The 21,116-nt window shown below is 33.9% G+C and overlaps 3 protein-coding genes across 4 annotated transcripts; 2 read left to right on the top strand and 1 right to left on the bottom strand.

Moving 5' to 3' along the window:
- Positions 1-2,852: 2,852 nt before the first annotated feature.
- LOC123910747 (ion channel DMI1-like) lies at positions 2,853-9,774 on the top strand. 2 transcript variants are annotated; one of them, XM_045961950.1, is made up of 12 exons: positions 2,855-3,464; positions 3,565-3,633; positions 3,742-4,380; positions 4,567-4,749; positions 4,844-4,903; positions 5,004-5,207; positions 5,334-5,582; positions 5,803-5,901; positions 7,869-8,063; positions 8,473-8,565; positions 8,686-8,949; positions 9,169-9,774. In XM_045961950.1, the coding sequence occupies exons 1-12, from the start codon at positions 3,015-3,017 to the stop codon at positions 9,385-9,387; spliced, it is 2,724 nt and encodes a 907-aa protein (XP_045817906.1). In that variant the 5' UTR covers positions 2,855-3,014; the 3' UTR covers positions 9,388-9,774. The 2 variants fall into 2 exon arrangements, with proteins under 2 accessions (XP_045817907.1, XP_045817906.1); XM_045961951.1 differs by lacking the exon at positions 9,169-9,774 and having other exon boundaries at positions 2,853-3,464; positions 8,489-8,565; positions 8,686-8,859.
- A 3,404-nt stretch (positions 9,775-13,178) lies between these two features.
- Positions 13,179-14,410, top strand: LOC123910746 (glyoxylase I 4-like). The gene is made up of 3 exons (XM_045961949.1): positions 13,179-13,548; positions 13,717-14,024; positions 14,114-14,410. Exons 1-3 carry the CDS (start codon positions 13,334-13,336, stop codon positions 14,194-14,196), a joined length of 606 nt encoding a protein of 201 aa, XP_045817905.1. The 5' UTR covers positions 13,179-13,333; the 3' UTR covers positions 14,197-14,410.
- A 2,685-nt stretch (positions 14,411-17,095) lies between these two features.
- On the bottom strand, positions 17,096-20,102 carry LOC123910745 (uncharacterized protein At5g49945-like). The gene is made up of 3 exons (XM_045961948.1): positions 19,061-20,102; positions 17,875-18,078; positions 17,096-17,768 (listed from the first exon to the last, which is right to left on the bottom strand). The coding sequence occupies exons 1-3, from the start codon at positions 20,018-20,020 to the stop codon at positions 17,538-17,540; spliced, it is 1,395 nt and encodes a 464-aa protein (XP_045817904.1). The 5' UTR covers positions 20,021-20,102; the 3' UTR covers positions 17,096-17,537.
- Positions 20,103-21,116: the final 1,014 nt, after the last annotated feature.

Here is a 21,116-nt window from a genome sequence, read left to right as displayed (position 1 = left end):
AAAACTTACTAAATTGGATCCATCGATAATTTTATGTCATTTATTAATAATTTTTTTTGTCAAGTAGCTTATTGACTAGAAAATTCATTCTTAAAGGTGGATAAGTGAGGTGTCTGGGGTTCAAACCCGACCATGCATATAAAATATGATATCTCTACCAATTGTGCTAAGCTTATTAAGACTAATTTAAAAAGTGTAGGACCCACAACGAGCGAGGGTGCTTATTTGAGCAACTCTTCTTAATAAGTACCAATTATATTTTTGCTCTAATGGTAGTACTTAATAAGTATCACTTCTCCACTGATGATAACTTGATCAAAAGAGGCCTCACGATTGTTTCTTGTTGCAGTCTTTGTGGCAGTAGCTACGAAACTGTTACTCATTTGTTCTTGCGCTGCCCCTTTATAATGCAGTATTGGAACTGGTTATCTTGTTTGCTAGGCATGCCTCTTGATCTCTCGAATTTTGATTCCCTTTTTGGCATGTGTAACAAAGGTTGGAGTCCTCAATTACATGATCTCATTATTGCCGCCATTGTCAATATTTTGTGGATGGTTTGGAAATGCAGGAACAATGTCAGATTTAATGATATTTATCCCTATTTTTCTCGTGATCTGATCTATGTGAAAAGTCTTATTCATCAAGCAGCTCATTATTCCAAAGGTCACATGTTCTCATCTATAAAAGAATTTTCTATCCTCAAGCATTTTGGTGTTGATTGTCATCCTCCCCCTCCGCCATATATTAAACAAGTCAATTGGATCATGCCTCCTAGTTTTTGGGTGAAGTGCAATACTGATAGAGCCTCTAGAGGTTCCCCGGGTATATCTTCTTGTGGTGGCATCTTTAGAGACCATCTTGGTACTTTTTTAGGTGCATTTTCAGCTAATATTGGTGTTGCAACCTCTCTTTATGCTGAAATTTGCGCTGCAATTTATGCTATTGAATTTGCTTCTGCTAAAGGATGGACCCATCTTTAGCTTGAATGTGACTCTAGCCTCTTAGTTCAAGCTTTTACTAATGTGAATGTGGTCCCTTGGAAGCTGAAGGTTAAATGGAAAAATTGTCTTCATATCGTTTTAGATTTTCTCATATTTATAGAGAAAGAAATACTTGTGCAGACAGATTAGCTAATGCGGGATTTTTTGTTGATGGGTTAGTCTGGTGGGACCAATTACCAAGTTGCTCTAGAGAGAGTTTCGTTAGAGATAGAGTTGGTTTGTTTAATTATCGCTTTTCGTTAATCTTGTTTTGGTGGGTTTGGTTTATGCCCCCCACCCTTTCTTTTGTTTTTCATTTTAATAATACTTTTGGTGAGATGGTAGAGGAGTGGTAGTGCATTGAGGTGCTAACATAGTTGGGATGTCGATGACTTGCTATGATGTCATGCTCTCCATTTTTTTGCTTAAAAAAAAAATAATAAAATAAGTATCACTTCTTATTATAATATGTACTACCATTGGAGATGGGGAGATGCTCTAAGACCATCTCCAATAGTGGATACTTATTTTTTTACTAAGTACTAGTACCTAAGAGGTACACCATTGGAGTAAAACACAACTGAGTACCTAAATACTACTTCTCAAATAAGCATCGATACCTATATATTTTTATGGACCTATTTATAAATGAGTGATATGTACACATGATTAAATATCTAAAAATGAGAAACTTCATTGTGGATACTCTATAGATGCTAAAGTGAAAAAACTAGGGGTGTTAACGTCTTTTAGAAAGAAAAAAAAAAGCAAAGGGTGGAGAAGTAGTAACTAGTATGAAGTTGTGTTCTCCTAATAATAAAATTCCAGGTTTTATATTTGAGAAGTCTCATATTCGAACTCCATTCATATTTTAAAAAATAGATAAATATAAATATTTTTATAAATATATAAAAACAATTATTTTAATTTTTCTTAATACAAAATTGATTAAAAATATACTCTATTTTTTATCAGAAAATCTAATTGGATTTGTCTATAGATAGATTGAAAAGACAATTTGAGCAATTTTTATTTTTATTTTTTTAAAAAAAATAGCTAGATTGAAAGACAATGTTTTTTTTAAAAAATTTGTATGCCCACACATCATACATAATTTCCTCAAAATTATATATTTTATAAACAATCGTTAATTGGTTCGGTGGTGATTGATGTTGGACTTGGTAGAGAGGACAACAGTTTGATCTCTTGTAACTGCGATTGGAAGAGGATAAAATCACTTGAGGTTAAAAGGACCCTTTGAACCAAATATTGATGATAAAAACAAAAAAAAAATATATATATATATTTTCTTCATGATTTAAAGTAAATACTCTATACATCCATCTTATTGATAAATATTTTGCATACCGGTAATACCGGATGTTATAGTGTTCACACAATTTTGAATATGATTCAGAACAATGTAGTTATTATAAAATAACTTAAAATAATTTTGACAGTACAGTTTAGATCGGACGGGTGTAGTGTATAACATGGTCAAAATTGTGTGAAAAAATACAGTAAGAAATCTGTTTACCTAATACCTAATTATTAGGTAATCATAATTGGTAGTCCCTCCAACCTTATTTATAAGCAAAAATTGTTTTTTAGATTCATTGAAAAATTAATATATGTAACATATATTTAAGCTAAATGCATTAATTGTTCCATAAATCCAAAAAATAACTTTTAGTTGAATATAAGGCCGGAGTGAGTACCCGGAAGACCAAGAGATTTGAAAAGTGCAATGTAAAGTGAAAGTGAAAAGAAAGTTTTTGATATTGACCAGAAAGTACAGTGCAAATTAAGATTGAAAAGGTCCCCACAACTCTACAAGCACATGAGAGAGAAAGACAGAGAAAAAGAGTAACCTTAATTGGGAAGAGACCCACCACAAAGGAAGGACAATTCCATTTACATTTCAACAAGATCTCTGTCTGTCTCACTCCAAACAGCATACCAAACTCTACAAAGGAATCATTTTTCATTCTCTGTTCAACTCACTCACTCACTCAGTCCATAACAACAGAGAATATGTCAAACAGCAATGAAGATTCTTCTACTTCCAATCTGAATTCAAGCAAACCACCTCCGAAGAAGACAAAAACACTTGCTTCCCTCAATCTAAGAGTCTCAGTTGATGCTGCTTCTGATAACAATAATAATAATAATAACAATAATAATAATGGAATTTCATCTTCAGCTAATCCTTCTACTAAAACTAACAAAACAGATTTCTCAGGCCAACAATGGAACTACCCTTCTTTCCTTGGCATTGGCAGCACCTCCAGAAAAAGAAGACCACCACCACCACCTCCTCCTCCTTCCAAACCTTCCAACACCCTTCCTCCTCCTCCTCCTCCTCATCATCATCATCCTCGTCCCATCTCCAACAAAACCTCTTCCTCTTCACTTCTTCCACCACCTTCATCTACCCCCATCACCAGACAACAACACTCTATCTCCTCTCCCATCTTCTATCTCGTTAGTTACTTCTTTTCCCCATTTCTTCTAACTTCTATTCATACAATTTCATACTTTATTTTCAACTTATCTCAATTTTTTATTTTTATTGTTTTTGCAGCTCATTATCACTTGTATTATTTTTGTACCCTATTCAATTTATCTACAATACAACCTTGCCAAACTCAAGGTATAAATTGCTTGCACCCTTTTCATTTAATTCACTTTTTATTTATGTTGTTGGCTTGGCTTGGATCCATTATTTATTTATCCATCTATTCATTTTATTTGGTTCCAGGATATGAAACTTCACCTCTGTTGTCAAACTGATTTATGTTATGGGAATGGAAAAACATCTATACAAAAAGATGTTGTTGATAATGATGATGATGGTTCCCTTTCTTTTGACATCCTGAATGCTGATAGTAGAACAATTTCTTTGTATATTGTACTATTCACACTCCTTTTGCCTTTTGTATTGTACAAATATCTTGATTATCTTCCTCAAATAATTAATTTCTTGAGAAGAACAGAAAGTAACAAGGAGGATGTACCATTAAAGAAGAGAATTGCTTATATGGTAGATGTGTTTTTCTCCATATATCCTTATGCAAAGCTACTTGCCCTTCTTTCTGCAACTCTCTTTCTTATAGCATTTGGTGGTTTAGCATTGTATGCCGTTACTGGCGGTAGCTTGGCCGAAGCACTTTGGCATTCTTGGACTTATGTAGCTGATGCAGGAAATCATGCTGAAACAGAAGGAACCGGCCAGAGAATCGTCTCTGTCTCAATTAGTTCGGGTGGCATGCTTATATTTGCCATGATGCTTGGGCTTGTTTCCGATGCTATATCAGAGAAGGTGGATTCTCTTAGAAAAGGGAAGAGTGAAGTGATAGAAAAAAACCATATACTCATCCTTGGCTGGAGTGACAAATTGGTAATCACTCATTGGTTTAGGAATTCATTTTGAGTTTTTGGATCCTCTAGGGAAATTTGGTTTCCTTGCATAAACATTCATTTTGAAGTTTTTTTCTCTCTATATGAGTGCTATTCATCTGAGTGCATTAGTTATTTTTCTTCATAAATATGACAAATAAAGGCTGATACTGATATTTTATTACAGGGTTCACTTTTGAAGCAGCTAGCGATAGCAAATAAGAGTGTCGGTGGTGGTGTTATTGTGGTGCTTGCAGAAAAGGAAAAGGAGGAAATGGAAATGGATATAACAAAGCTGGAATTCGATTTCATGGGGACATCTGTAATATGTAGAAGTGGCAGTCCACTTATACTGGCTGACCTAAAGAAGGTATTGCCGTCATATTTTGTTCTTCATTCAGGGAAAGAGTACCTATTAGCATTGTCTCTGGGATCATTATTTATTCTATACTATGTATTTGTAGGTTTCAGTTTCAAAGGCACGTGCAATCATTGTGTTAGCTTCGGACGAAAATGCAGATCAGGTCATTTACCTTACTTTTAGTTGCTATTGTTGTTTTGTTGGTGACTAATTCTTGCACAGGAACTTCTTAGTCAATTTTTTCCTCAAATTTATGTCTCCAGAGTGATGCGCGCGCTTTGAGAGTTGTTCTTAGCTTAAATGGTGTAAAGGAGGGCTTAAGGGCGCATGTTGTTGTGGAGATGAGTGACCTTGACAATGAACCCCTAGTGAAACTTGTTGGCGGAGAACTCATTGAAACAGTTGTCGCACATGATGTAATTGGACGTTTGATGATTCAGTGTGCTCTGCAGCCAGGCCTTGCACAGGTTATTATTTAAATAACTCAATCCCTCTATTATTGACTTGATGGCTTCACTGGTGCATTTGGTTTGTAGTTACCTAAACCTGGAATCATTTTGTGTTTGTTCATTTGTTTTCTTTCTCTTGGCCAGATATGGGAGGATATTCTGGGATTTGAGAATGCCGAGTTTTACATAAAACAATGGCCTGAACTGGATGGTCTTCTTTTCAAAGACATATTAATTTCATTTCCTGATGCAATACCCTGTGGAGTTAAGGTTGCTGCAGATGGAGGGAAGATTGTCATAAATCCAGATGATAATTATGTTCTGAGAGATGATGATGAAGTCCTTGTCATAGCCGAGGATGACGATACCTATGCTCCAGGCCCTCTGCCAGAGGTAATCTTTCTGTTCTAGCTAGTCTTTCAGCATTAGAACAATTTAGTTTGTCTGCCTTATTGGGAAATATGCTAATTTAGGTATTAGAATGTAGTATATCTGCCACATTTTCTTGAATTCATTAAATCAATGATCACAGGTGACTTAGATAATACATTTCTGTAATCAGAAACTAACGTTACACATTACTTGTTGTTTTAATACTGTATAATTTGTATAGGTACGCAAGGGCTATTTCCCTAGGATACGTGACCCCCCTAAATATCCAGAGAAGATCTTATTTTGTGGCTGGCGCCGTGACATAGACGATATGATCATGGTAATTCCCTAAATTTTGTTCATTGTATATCCTTACTTTTAAGACAAAGCTACATTGCTATGTGATATGGATGCAACTGTGATAACACTATGATGCACTTTCATTTGATGTGTAAAAAGAACTGATTTATCCTTTGACGGAACATAAAATGATAAAATCAAGCTACATTCGAAAGATCTTGACTTCTGTGGAATTATTACTAAAGAAGATTGAATTTTGACACTCCCAAAGGTTGTATTTGGAAATAGAGAATTAGCTACAACATAATGATATTTGCCAAGCACATAAGATTCATGTGATTGAATATGTTTTATCTAAGTGATCTACTATGGTACCAAATAACAGCATATGAATAATCTCTCTGTAGACATTGTGGGGTCAGTTTCACCTTCTAATTGTTCAATTATTTGAAAGAATTATCATTTTTTTTAAAAATTTCGTCAAATCTACCATGAGAGGGCAATATCAGATTTCGAAAACCTGCTGAAAAGTTAGAGTAAAAGACTTTGGAAGTGTTAGAGACGATGGAGAGGATATAGTGAACCCCACGTGTCTGCCTCCGGCTTCGAAGCTGTGGGGAAGAAAAGGACTCGGCTTAACTGAATCTATGGAAGTAAAACCTGTATTAATTGGCTTCGGTCTAAACCTCACCTCAATACTAGATGCCAGAGGAATATTATGAGCAGATTTTTCTTCAAATCATGCCTCAATCAAGCCTCCACAAGGCAGTTGCAAATACTCACTGGTTCAGCTTATAAGGTGGAATATATAAGAAAGAATGCACTGGGGAAACTGTCTGCTCGGGAGAGAAGAGGGCCGAGCTCTTTCCAAAGGTCCAGCACCTCCCAGCACTTAACATTAGATTCACACCCAAAGAAGATGTGCCATACCTCCTCAATAACCCTTGAGCACACAACACGCAAACAAGAGCAAGGGGTTTCTCTTAGTATGGATATTTGAGCGGGTTGGCAATCAACTCCGAGCAGCTCTCCAACATAGGTTTCTGACTTTAGGTGGAGAGCTGAGCTGCAAAATTCGAATCCATTCACCTTCAGTTGAGAGTTGAGGCAGTTCTGTCTGAAAGAAGAACTTGAATACAAAGCTTATAGGCCAGCCTAACTGAGTAGATATCATCAATATTTGGAAATCAAACCAGTGCATCTATCACCGAGCAAGAGTGCAGAGGGATATTAAGAATAGCTTCAGTGTCAAATTCATTGGAAATAGCCTGTAAAAGATAATTTCTCCAGGTATTTGGAATCGGGTCGAACAGATTACCAACTAAGGTTCAGTCCATGCATTAATAACAGAACCCACACCAATTTCCCATCTATAACAAAGGTATAGTAAAGGAATGGAGCTCCAAATACTCCTACACATAAAACTTGGATTATGGCCAAGCTTGGCCTCCATAAAACCCTGCTTGGGAAAGTATTTAGCCTTGAGTACACAGGTGAGTAGGGAGTTATGAATAGTTGTAACTTTTACCGTAAGTGTGTTTTTGCCTGGGCACATGGTGTTCCGGTCAATTTCAAGCTCCTGCAAGCTGGTGATTTAATCCTTAACCAAATAGCCATCCTGCAGATTCAAAATAAAAACCTCTGTCCACATTATCGCGCCTAAAGCATTTTAAATTGGATACCTTTTGGTCTAAGATATGCAAAAAGGTTCAACAGCCTAGTAGTTTAATTAATTGAGGTTTAATGTTTTGACTGTATTAGTTTACGTAAGCATCAGAACAAAACTTCTACAACAGTCATACACAAATTGAGATAGTATTTAGTAAGAAATTTTACTGTGTATTACTCAATGCCCAAAGTTGTGCTCTTCATCCCTATGGTGTATGCTGTTGTAATGGTAGGTAGTCACTTAACTGAAATAAGCTAATAGATCTATCTACAATATGAAACAAAATTCTAGCTTCATAATCTTCTTCTAACATATCCTTCATCTTTATTGTTTTGCAGGTTTTAGAAGCAATGTTAGCCCCTGGTTCAGAACTCTGGATGTTCAATGAGGTTCCTGAAAAGAAAAGAGAGAGGAAACTTGCAGCTGGTGAACTTGACGTTTTTGGGCTAGAGAACATAAAGCTTGTCCACAGGGAGGGAAATGCTGTCATTAGGCGGCACCTGGAGAGTCTTCCATTAGAGACTTTTGATTCTGTAAGTTTCAACTTTTCTTCTCGTCATGTTTATAGCTTGAAATGCATCGGTGTGCACTGAGGAAGGAATCAACTAGCATTTATGCACCATGTCCATGTGAAAATGTTCAGAGTTTAATGCCACATTATCATATTTTATGCTAATTGATTCTGGAAATTTGATTGAGTATGCTTCTGTCTCACTTGAAATTATTAGCTATACATACTTTCATTAAAAAAAGTGATATAGTTAGAATGGTTGCCTCCACGAAATTGGTGCACGGGACAAAATAAAAGTGCTGTCAAATATAATTATGAGCAATGTGCATGTTGAAGTATGAATTCAAGTGTCAGAGTATCTTCAGATTCAGGATAGTTAAGCAAAGTAACGGAAAATATTCTTCAACTGTATACTAACTCTAAGAGGACAGATCCTTATTCTTGCAGATGAGTCAGTGGAGGACTCTGTTGCTCATTCTGACTCAAGATCCCTGGCTACCCTTCTGCTCATTCGTGATATACAGGTATCCACGGTAGCATTTCATATTGGTGTTATGATATTCGTATAATACTACTGTCGAACTGTTTTGTGAACTTATTTGAAATGAAAACCATCTCCAACCCCGTCTTTTTTTTTTTTGTAGTCGAGACGTCTACCATACAAAGACACAAAGTCAACTTTGAGGTTATCTGGATTCTCTCACAACTCATGGATCCGTGAAATGCAGCAAGCTTCAGACAAATCAATTATAATTAGTGAAATTTTGGATTCTAGGACTAGAAATCTAGTTTCCGTGTCCAGAATAAGTGATTATGTATTATCTAATGAGCTGGTTAGCATGGCACTAGCTATGGTGGCCGAAGACAAACAAATCAACCGTGTTCTTGAGGAATTATTCGCGGAGGAGGTAGGCCTCATTTGAACTTATTTTAGCTGTTTCTCATCTTGTTGATGGATTTCAGTTGAATTTCAATTTCTTTTGTTCTCTAGAATTTTCGATTCTCTAAATGTGAAAGTGAAACTGCTAGTTTAGTATTTTTGAGAATTTTGTTTATATTATATGGTTTTGCATTAAAAGGGCAAAATGAATGACATATAATGTTGGAATTGTGGTGCAATTATACAGGGGAATGAAATGTGCATTAAGCCAGCAGAGTTCTATTTATTTGACCAGGAGGAGCTTTGTTTTTACGACATAATGATTAGGGGCCGTACAAGAAAGGAGATTGTTATAGGCTATCGTCTTTGCAACCAAGAACGTGCTACTATCAACCCTTCAGAAAAGTCAGTTACAAGAAAATGGTCTCTTGATGATGTTTTTGTTGTTATTGCCTCGGGCGAATGACAGAAGAAAGGAATAGTACCATTAATCATGTTCCTTATGTTATGCCCTCATCGTGTTTCATGCATGCCTACACACTATGATGACCATTCCTTTCCCTCCCCATTTAACTTGCAAAAGGTACTGACAGTGGCAGCTAGTTAGCTGTTAATAGCAGCTGGGAATTTGAAGATTCCTTAAATTTGGAAGGAACATGATTTTTCCGGTTCGACAAATTCCTCAAGATATTGATTGACCGTGTTATTTAATGTGTACTGTTGTATTTGGAACGTTAGTGTAACTTGTAACATATATTTAGAAACTTTGAACTCAATCAGAATGAGAAAGATGTTGTACTGATTCAAAGTGGTCTATATATAAAAATTCACTCATGTTTCTTTTCATGTCAAATCAGCAGCAGCTTGAGAAAGTAAAAAAAGTGAAGTTTCATGTTAGTTCAAAAACATGTTAAACTTAATTAAGCAATTACAATATAAGTGATTATCGTTTATGAACTTGTTTATAACAAAAGATAAAAATAGCTTATATATAAAGTCAAAACTGATTTGCATAAACTACAAGTTGTTTTCACATTATCTTAGAATTGAGAGTTGAGCCTAACTCAACCTTACAAAATCAGCCTGTAAGGCGAGAATTGCTCTCACTTATAAACACGCATTCAGGCCATCTCACAACCGATGTGGAACTTCTTAACACATAAGTTATAAATTGTTTCTATATTATGAAAATAAGTTGAAAATAACTTATTGATATGTTGTAAGTTGTTTTTGTAAGGTCTTTCAATTCAAACAGTGCTGTAAGTGCTTATAGCAATATATAAACTCAAATAATCTATTAAAAACAGGCCCATATATAATAGATATTGCAAATGCATCCTTTAAAAACCATTGAAATGCCATTTAATAATCCCAAATCTTTATAGAATCAGTCAGGTACATTTTTTTTAACATGGATTATTAAATTTGTAATGTCACTGTAACTTGTAAAATCTTTATCGTGTTCTTTAATGTAAGATTACTATATTTTTAACGTTACTGTAAAATAATCTTTTATAAGTTGCAAAGAACAAGTTGAAGTTGCGGAGGGAAAAACGTTTAGAAACTTGGAATTCACGTTTCATTGAGATAGATATTGTACTGATCCCCTCTATATATAAAATTCACTTATATATGTTTCTTTTCGTGTTAAGTCAGTAGCAACTTGAGTCAAAAAAACGTGATGCTTCATATAATAGGGTGTGAACTGTGAAGTTTCATGTTAGTTCAAAATTCAAATACATTTAATTAAGCTTTGTTATAAAAAGTTATATGTTAAGTAGAGCTGTAAAAAGGGCCTTAAGGGGCCGGCCCTTTAAGGGGCGGACCCACTTATTCCTGATTATTAATTGTTAAGTTTAATCAAGTGAGTGTACAGTATAAACTCTTTAAATTAATACTCGGTAAATTAATAAACTCTCTAAAATAATAATTTTGTCCGGTCCCGACTTGGGCCAATGTAAAAAATTGAAAAACTCGATAAAATAATAAGATAATAATTTTTCGGAAAATCCCCTTTATAATTTTCGATCCCAAGAAAATCATAAATTAATAATTCATAGAAATTGAAAAAAATATATTGAACACATTTGTTCCTCTTGTTTACATTTATACTTCAAAAGTCATTATTGATTTCCAATGCATAGGAACACAATAGTTACTAATTTGCGTTGAGTCCCAAGGTTCGCTGCAACGTAATTCTAAGAGACATAGACTAATTTGTCTTTTTGTTTGGTATGTAAAGTATAATTACTTAAAAACTTTTTAAATTAATAATTATTAATTTATCGATAAATTAATAACTCTCTAAATTAATAAATTTCTCCGGTTCTGACATTATTAATTTAAAGAGTTTCTAGTGTATATTATATATTATATAGTAACTATTTTATGTATAAACTATTTTTTGTAACAAAAGGTAAAATAAAGTGAATTGGTACTAGTAGTACTTAAGTCCAGCTTGTGAAAAAAGCTTGTAATATTTAATGTGGAGTTATCCACATTCCACATCACTAATCAACTCCATATATATATATATATATATATATATATATATATATATATATATATATATATATATATATATATATATATATATATATATTTATTTATTTTTTTTTTTTACCTACCCAACCCTATGTGTGAATGTGTGATCATCATTAGGAAGCATGCATTGAGATATATACAGATCACTTCAACAAACCACACAAATAATCATATATGTTTCTTTCCTTTCATTCATTTATTTATGATTATAGTTTTGGTCCCCAGTGACATACTACAATTTTCATTCCAGCTAACTAGGGTCCAAACGAAATTAATTTTGAAATTTAATTTGCAATGAATAAACAAATCTATGATTATTTTTTTTTATCAGAAAGAAATCTATGAATGAATGAATAACAAAGTGGAGGTATGTTGTTCAAAATCAGTGACATGGGTTCAAATAATCAATCTAGCTGGACCCAACCAATCTCTGATTTCTGATTTTTTTGTTTTGTCCCACATGGCTTCTTGTTCATCACCATCACTACACCAAGTCTTTTCAATGGCACAATCATTTTAAAGAAAACAAAACACCCAATGTCTCTCATTTGGAAATAGAATATTGCATGTTGTAAATGTGTTAACGCAATTACAGTATCAGTCGTCCGATTTTAGTAAACGGTCCATAATATTTTAAAGCATGTGTACTGTAAGATGTCTGATGCAAAATCAATGGATAGAGTTACTGCGTGCTACTGTGTTGTTTTTTCATGGCAGGAAATCTTGGTCCCTCTCATTTTTCATCCTTTTTCCTTACCCATAATTCATCAAAATTATGTACTATCACAAAGGCTTACTTATGGATGTCTAACGGGGCCGGAAATTAGTGGAGAGTATTTTACTATACAATTTTCCGCTATTTAAAATAAATGTATGCATATAATGTGTGAACATATAAATAAATATAACATACAAGATGTGATTGATTCGCAAAGCAGTAAATACTTGACATAAAGTACAGGACAACACAAGATAATATAGAACATAATAAAATTGGACCGGAGAGAAATAGATAGATAATATTTTTTAGCCTATTTTTTATATTCGAAAATAAAATACGTATTTTTTAACCCACAAAAATTGTAAAATAACCATCGAAATGAATTTTGCCAAAAAAAAAAATATTGAAATGAATAAATTGTTTTTTATCCTCTTTTTTGACGAATCTTATATCCAATACATATATAGTGTGTATGTGGATCCATTTAGATGAAATATCAAACAAATTCAATTATTTCACCAAGATTGAAAAAATTCCAAAATTCATAGTGTAAAACCCACAAATATTATATAAAAAAAAAACTATCAAAAATGAATAAATTATTTTTTGACCCCCTTTTTTTGAAGAATCTTCTATCCAAATATATATAGTGTATCTGCGGATACATTTAGGTGAGTGTTAGAAGTCTCACATTGGCTAGAAATATGACAAATATAGTCTTTATAAGTGTAGCGCAAACCTCAACTCTCAAGCTAACTTTTGTGATTGAATATATAGACCTCACAAATTCTAATAGTGAGATATCAAACAAATCCAATTGTTTGACCTTGGACAAATCCCAATATTCAGAAAAAGAAAATAATTATACAACATGTCCCACGTTTCTTATGAAATGAAATATGTAGGCCCAATATACAACTACAGAAGACAGAAAATTGATGATGTAGTGTACATGACGACGTATGAACAGATAAGGACTAATTCCATTTTACATTTATCTGTGAATTAAGCTTACAAAAACAACATACTTTCAACACTCTAGAACATAACTTGTACCTTTATATAACCTCACTTTGGTGTTGCTTCTACTGCAGCATAATTACACACACAAATTGTAGTGTATAAGATTTTACATTGAAATTTTGAGATGGGGAATGTAGGAGAGATAGTGAATGTGGAAGCAGAGTCATTGGCATTGAATTCAACTTCAGCTTCATCACAAGTAATGCCTCTACCTCTACTTTCACTGAATCATGTCTCTTTTGTATGTAGAAGTGTACAAGAGTCTGTCAAATTCTATGAGAATGTCCTCGGATTTGTGCTTATTAAAAGGCCATCTTCTTTCAAATTTGAAGGGGCTTGGTAAGTTGCTGTGATTATATAAGCGTTTGTTTATGTATAAGCTATTTTTATGATAAAAGATAACATAAAGTCAACTTGCTTTTATATTGTTGTGCTTATTGGTACATTTTATATTTTCTAGCTTTAGCAACTAAGGTAAGTTTTTTTGGTTAATATATGCATATATAGGTTATTCAATTATGGCATTGGCATTCACCTACTAGAGTCAGATAAAGTTGCAGCAAAAAGAGGAGAAATAAACCCCAAAGAAAATCACATATCTTTTCAGTCCTCAGACATGAAACTTATAATGAAGAATCTTGATGCAATGAAAATTGAGTATGTGACAGCAGTTGTGGAGGATAGTGGAATTCAGGTTGATCAACTATTCTTTCATGATCCAGATGGATATATGATTGAAATATGCAATTGCCAAAATCTCCCTGTGCTTCCTATTTCCACCTGCCCTCTCAAAAATCAACCACCACCATTTTATGGTATGTTTATTGTTTCCTATAAATGAAAATAGATACACTTGCATGTTTATTGAGTTGTTTTCCAATAATGGATTATTTGAGTTTTGCAGGAAAAGGAAACAACTGCTCTGCTGAAGATGCTTTGTTGATGATGGAGAATTTGGTGATAGATTTGTTAAGGATCTCAATATGAGGATTTTCTTGGGATGGCTCAATCATTTTGTACTATAAAATTTGTGTGAAAGCATTTTTTTTCCAAAGAGGGAATAATAGAAAGAAAGTACAAGAGTCAATGTTATAAGCAATAAAGCAAAACAATTGCTAGAAATTACCTATGAAGCACGGCGTGTTGCGGTGACCAACACATATAATTAGTTAATTACGATGAATCATGTCATTTTTTCAAATTATTATCGGTGTCGACGTTTGTATTGCATCCGCGACTGTGTCTGTGCTCCGTAGGAAATTACTACAATTATATGCTCTCTTCCAATATTATTCAATAGCAAGCTTTATTTTCCATTTAGTGATCCTCTTCTGATATGTTTTTTACACATGACAACATCAACGCTCTGAGCATGTTTTTTCTCAAATTCACATGACAACAACATCGATTTTGTGCATGACAGCAGCCATTTTGGAACCACAAAATTGTTTCCAAATATGGCATTTTGGCATATGACAGCTGTTATATAAACCAGTTAATTTTGGGACAAACAAATGAAAGTTTTTACAAAATGGAAAATGCTTTGTTGCACGACTCAAATTGTCGTCTCATACGCATGACATCTTTATTCCAAGCGGTGATCATTCATTTTGTTGAGGTTTTTTTTATATCTTCTTTTCCTATCTTTTTATAGCAAACGGTGGCATCCAAAAACAACAATTTTACATCAAGCAATCTATATTATTTATAGAGTATTATATTTTGTATAAATTTTTAATAGACTGAAAATGAGTCGAGTCGAACTCTTCTGAGCTTGACTCGATTCAATAAAAATTGGTTCCACTCAAAACTTAGTTTGAGTTCGACATGAATCATTTTTTTCAACTTAAGTTCGACTTGTTTAAAATTTACAAACAATTCGGTATTTATTATAAGAGAAATAATTTTTTAGATTCATAGAATATTTAATGTATTTGATTCGTAATATAAACTAGAGACTGAAATTAATCATCGCTAACGGTATCCGTACCAATATCATGGTTAGTTTGTGAAACATCAAACATATAAACCTAAAAATGATTTTTTTTTTTCCGATGATAAGTGTTTTGGACCGGGCTTAGACGCCCGGATACCAAAATACTACGAGCAACCGCTACCGAGAAAGACCTAACGCAACAATGCTCGACGACCTGTTCGACACACCAACGGTCACAATACCTACGCGTATTGTAACGGCCGTTAACCGGAATGATGAGCATTAACTGCTCATCATAGCTTTCCAGCCATTTTTCGGCAGCCACTTGATGGTCATTAATGTCATCAAGGGCCTTGACCTAGCACTGGGGCCTATATATACCCAACTCCTTGCCATTCCTCGATGTACGTATACTTTAGCACAGAAAACCTTCATTTCACCTCACTGACTTGAGCGTCGGAGTGCCTGCAGGCCCTCCGCTTCAACAAGGGCTCACACGAGCGAAACATCGGCGCGGTCGTCCTTTCTGATTAAGTAAGATCAATAAGAACAGGTAAAAATATTTTTTTTTTTTATATCTGTAAAAATATTATTTATTGATAAATCAAATTAGATACATATTCCTAAATAACTGTTTAATTAATTATCAATTATAAAAGAAAATTCAATCTGTTTTAAAGAGGTTGTGCGTTGTCGTGCTTGGAACTTGTCGTTCCATTTAGCAATGCTCCCCATTAAAGGAATGTGTATTATATTTATAAGTCCTCCAAAATTTCTAAAGTCGTGGTAACTATATATACCAGTAGCTAAATCTAAACCAGTAAGCATATATGTACCGGTAAGTATGGCAATGTGAAAGGCAACTCCGCAAGAATGACAGACAACATGAATGGAGAGAACCATAAAAACTAGCAATTTCAAGAACGATAACGAGTGATGACAACAAGTGACGAGTGACAACTGACGACTGACGAAAATGATGGGTGATCAAGAAGAGAATGTATCACAAGAATGAAATGGATTGAGAGCCATTTTTGTTTAGTTTTGGGTGTGTTATTATGAAAGGAAAAGGTTTCAAAAGACCAAAGTACATTCTTTTCTAATGGCTATTTGACAGAATGGACAGGAAGGGTAGGGAGCCTTTTGATACTTGGTAAAATAAAGGGGAGGTCTTTATTTAATCAAATACTTTTATATCAAAGGTAACCATTAAAAGTGGACTCTAATCATAAAGGGGTTCAAATCATATGTACCAAGTCAAAGAACAAAACAAATAAAATTTATAAACACTGCCCTAATCACTTGGATTCAACTCTATATAAATATATTCATAAAAAAAAAAACTATATATAAATATAAAACACAACCATATATAAATAATCAAAACATAAAGTTATTATTTTGGTGTTCATAAAAAAAGTCATAATTTGGTAAAAAGTGCCTTTGCACAAAAAAAAAAGGTAAAAGCATATGTAAAGGGCAATTTTGACATGTATTGACTGGAACTGGAAGTACATTTCCAAAACATGTGTTTTTTAAGAATTTGTGAGGGTTTAAAAAGCTGCCCTTTTGATGACAGGGTGACACCCACAAACAACTCTCAACAGATTTGACAATGTAACCAGAATTTGCACATGAAAATCAACCAGTAACACATTGTACAGAATTGAACATCATATAATGTAACAGGGGATAGTCAAAACTGAATTGAATTTGTTCTTTTCATGTGTAAGTAATCAAAGAAATAAATCAAAGGAGTTGAAGAAGTTTGGTTTCAATTTTTTTTTTCAGTGTGTTTTCTTTTCTTTTTTAAAAATCTGTTTTTCTTAACAAGATTCAGATTCTTTAAATCTATTTATATTAAAGCTTCTGTAATCAACATCATCAATTACGTTGATGCTTTAACTTGACTTTGGCCTCTCCAAATATGAAATAATTAGGAAGATAGCATTGAAAGAAACAGCATTGTTTTCTTCTAGTAAACTACTGTGATTAATACAGAAATGCACCACTTATCATAGCTTGCTAGGGCAAAAGCAAGTGATTTTTTTTTTTTTTTTGAGAAGTTCATTAGGCATTAGTCACTGCCTACACTTTCAGCATCTTGACAAAGAAAATGGGAAAAAAGAACAGTCAACTAGAAACTAAAGTTATCAGGAGCTTATGAATATTTCTAAGATCCCAATTTTGGTACATTCAAAATCCACCAAAATGTGGTCACGTCTATCTAGCTAACTTGGGAGGAAATGAAAACTAACAAAGTACATTGCCATAATTCTATAAAAGGCAGGGACCCGAGTACAACGTACGCTGGGTGGGGATAGCCTTCAATTCTACTCGCAAATCATCAAGAATTAGGCAGCCTTCAATTATACTCACAAATCATCAAGAATTAGGCACCACGGGACATTTTCATCTTTGGCATCGCCTTTTTCATTTGGCGAGCACGTTCTTTAGCTTCTTTCTTTCGAATGGCTTCTGCACCGAGCTTGGCCTCAGCCTCCTCCATCAGCTTTTTCCTCTCTGCCTTTCTTCTTTGCATGGCCTCTTGTTGGATATTTCGAAGTTCTTTCTGTACCTCTTGAGCAACCTTTTGTCGTGCAGCCTCTGTCTTAGACCGAGCCTGGATTATATATTGTGCATATGAGTCAGTGAAGGACCAAGCATAAGATGTTCATAAATTATAAGCCAAGCATACATTGGTAATACAATAGACCAATTTCACCCACCTGAGAACTCAATTTATATCTTCCAATCAAGTCAATATAATATGGAACAAGAGCCACAAGTCGAGTCATATCAGCCATGTTTTTAGCAGCTGGAAGAACAAACTTGAACAGCAATACTTTCTTGTGTATGCCAGGGTGATTGTCAGAGAAATGCACTGAAATTAATCCTTTTCCATATTTTTCAAAAGATTTGTCGCCAAAAACCTACAGTATACGAAAAAATAGCTGATTTTGAGTCCAAGAACAAAATAAGAACTATGCAGAATGAAGCCGGCCTTAGTGAAATACTATAGTTATTAACAAATTGAAACATTTATGCATGACTAGTTCACAGATCTAACATAAAGAGAATATGTAACAAACAAAACTACCATAAAAATGAAAAACGAGAACAGCAAAGTAGGATACCAAAGTTATAATGTTCTATAAAAGAAACAACCACTTAAAGGGAATATCAAGAAGAGCTTATTTGAACTTGTCTTGATAAACACTTCCGTAAGTGTTTTGGAGAATCTAGAAGGACGGTCGATGTTCTGTCCATTATAAGCTCCCTCCCTATGATAGCTTATAGAAACAGTTTGTGGAACTTACCCTTATCCCCTCTTCGATTTCCATTCACCACAAATTATAATTTTACAACAAAAAGAAATGTTGGGACATAAAATAGCTTTTCAGTCTGCATATTCACCTTAGAACTCAAGCACTTATGACATAAGTTCTAACATAATAAGAGCTTACTAAATACAGTAAGTGCTTAATACAAATGTTTTCCCATCATTCCCAAAATGTTGGACATGATTATTCATACCATAATATTCCTCTTAAAATAGTTGGATACATAATTATTATCCTCATGATCATTAATTCACTATAATTGGTACTAGTATGACAGACTAAGTAGTAGTGTCTTAACAATGTCATCTAAACAAGTAACACAAGTGACCAAAAAATATGCAAAGATAACTAACTACTAGTATGTTGGAAAAACCTATATAACCTTAAAAGCTAAAACTCAGAGCTTCTTCTTGGCCTATTAAGATATCAACATTCAACAGTCAGAAAACAGATAGATTCATTAAATTCCCTTTCTTTTCATCTCTCTTGGCATTAATAATCAGGTCATGAATAAAATATAAAAAAATGAAAATGATGAATTGAAAAGCAAAGATCGGAATGGAAAGTGAACCTGTTCAATGAGAGCATCAGTGATCAAATCAGAAGCAACTTCCCTAGACTCAGAAATAACTGCAAGATCATCAGAAACCCATTTCCTTGAAGTAGGAGGAGACATAATAGTAGCAAACCTCTGCAAATCCCTTAAATCCTTATGCATAGCTTTAGCAGCCTTCTTCTTAGCCATAGCAAAAACCACATGATCCATAGCATCATCATTCATGTAAACCTCAAAAGTAATCTCATCCTTACAAGGAACCACCATATTGTAAATCCTAGCAATAAGATCATGCCTACTCTTCAACTCCAAAGTTGCCAACAACCCTTGACAATACCTTCTACCACTAGCATAAAACTTGAAGGTTGTTTGTCCTTCTTTCAATAACAAAGGAGTATCATCACCGCCATCACCGATCCCTAAAAGACTAAAATTTTTCTCAAAAATTGAATCTTTAGCAGCAAATTGTGAAGCCCATGAAAGTGCTATGTTCTCGTTTTCCTTCTTACCAGTGAAGTAATTGATTGCAAACATAATCAAAAAACTTCCACAGAGGATCTCGACGGTGAAGGAACGTGGTTGAGGCTTAACGTTTTGATCTTGAGAAGAAGTGGTGTTTGTGTTATCGGTGGATTTGGGATCGGTGACTGGAACGTGTAAGTCAGGGTGTTGTTCATCAGTGGGAAGACCTTCGAATTCATCGTCGTCCCAGAAATCGAAGGTGGTGGGTGTGGGAGGTGTGGATTTGGGAAGATCGGAGGGTGTAGAAGGAGTAGGGTTTGGATTGGGATCGGTGGAAAGTGATTGAGATGGTGGTGATCGGAGAGAAGCTGGATCGATAGATGCTTCTTCGAATTCGGCATCATCATCTTCGGCGTCGAAGCCTTCGAAGTGAGAATCGGATTGAACAAGAGTGGAGAAGAAGAAGAAGAAGCATATTATCAAGAAGATGAAGAATAGTTTTGGAATTGCCATAGCTGCAATTTCCAATTGAGACTCAAAGAAATGTGTTAGTTCTTGTGTGTGTGTGTGTGTGTGTGAAATGAGACCTATTATTCCAAAGATCCAAAGATAATAATGATTATCTATGCAAAAATACTCATTAAATCAAAACTAATTTTGTCGTTCAAAATGGTTTTTCCTAGTTAAATAAAATTTTAAAATTAATTATGAATTTTATTTTATTATAAAAAAGTGAATTTTCTTTTCTTTTAATAGATTGGTCCACAATTACAACAAACTTTCTTTAAGCCAAACTCTTTAATTTTGTGAATCTTCATTAAGAATTAGATGTTATGAATCTACGTGTAAAACCTTGAATCACCTGATAAGATATGAAATAGTTCTATTTTTGAATATAATGGATGATAGTAAGTTTGTTAAATATGGATGACACGTGTTTTTTAAGTTGCATAACGGTTATTATGTGATTAAACTTTGTGAGGAAAAAATATTAACCTGTAGTTGTTTGATTAGATCGTCTCTAATGAATGATGCACTGCTAATTAAAATGATATATATGTTATATTTGTTAAAAATTATGTGTTATTGGAGTGATTAATGTATAATTTTGATGTTATTTGGTGTGTTTAATACTTTAATTTATGGAATTCGTGTTAACTATGTACGATTTGATGTTAGACTAAGTATTATATGTAAGACCATCTTAAACACTTTGGAGACTAAGTTTAAATTTTAGAAATTGGGTCTTAATAAAAAGAAAATGCAATTTTAATAATTCACAATTAGTTTTTAAATACTACAGTACATACTTTTACTAAATAAAGTACCAAAAAAGTCTGTCAAGAAAAAGTACCAAAAAAGTAAGAAATTGATGTGGGATAGAAGTGATGTCATCTGTTTATAAGACTAAATCTAGAAGAAAAATCTGGCAAGGAATTACAGTGCTTGGGAATGGACAACTAATTAACTTTTAGACAGATTATTGGATTCCAAATTCAACTCCTCTGTAGTATCTTGATTATATGACTGATTGATCATGGGGATTGAAAATTAAGTGTAGGAATTGTGCCACCTTATTCCCCTTACATTACAAACTAGAATTAATTAA

The sequence above is a fragment of the Trifolium pratense genome, linkage group LG2, assembly GCF_020283565.1.
Source record: "Trifolium pratense cultivar HEN17-A07 linkage group LG2, ARS_RC_1.1, whole genome shotgun sequence".
NCBI classification, from domain to species: Eukaryota; Viridiplantae; Streptophyta; class Magnoliopsida; order Fabales; family Fabaceae; genus Trifolium; species Trifolium pratense.
The sequence above is the reverse complement of the archived record's forward strand: the minus strand, read 5'-3'. Positions and strand labels throughout refer to the sequence as shown.

Bases quoted from the DNA above. Each gene is read 5' to 3' on its own strand.
- LOC123910745 (XM_045961948.1), bottom strand. From the start codon at position 20,020: ATGGCAATTCCAAAACTATTCTTCATCTTCTTGATAATATGCTTCTTC. The intron at 18,079-19,060 runs GTTCACTTTCCA...CGTATACTGTAG, and splicing joins CTGATGCTCTCATTGAACAG to GTTTTTGGCGACAAATCTTT. The intron at 17,769-17,874 runs GTGGGTGAAATT...TATATAATCCAG, and splicing joins GATATAAATTGAGTTCTCAG to GCTCGGTCTAAGACAGAGGC.
- LOC123910747 (XM_045961950.1), top strand. From the start codon at position 3,015: ATGTCAAACAGCAATGAAGATTCTTCTACTTCCAATCTGAATTCAAGC. The intron at 5,583-5,802 runs GTAATCTTTCTG...TAATTTGTATAG, and splicing joins CTCCAGGCCCTCTGCCAGAG to GTACGCAAGGGCTATTTCCC. The intron at 8,064-8,472 runs GTAAGTTTCAAC...CTAAGAGGACAG, and splicing joins CATTAGAGACTTTTGATTCT to ATCCTTATTCTTGCAGATGA.
- LOC123910746 (XM_045961949.1), top strand. From the start codon at position 13,334: ATGGGGAATGTAGGAGAGATAGTGAATGTGGAAGCAGAGTCATTGGCA. The intron at 13,549-13,716 runs GTAAGTTGCTGT...ATGCATATATAG, and splicing joins TTCAAATTTGAAGGGGCTTG to GTTATTCAATTATGGCATTG. The intron at 14,025-14,113 runs GTATGTTTATTG...TGAGTTTTGCAG, and splicing joins TCAACCACCACCATTTTATG to GAAAAGGAAACAACTGCTCT.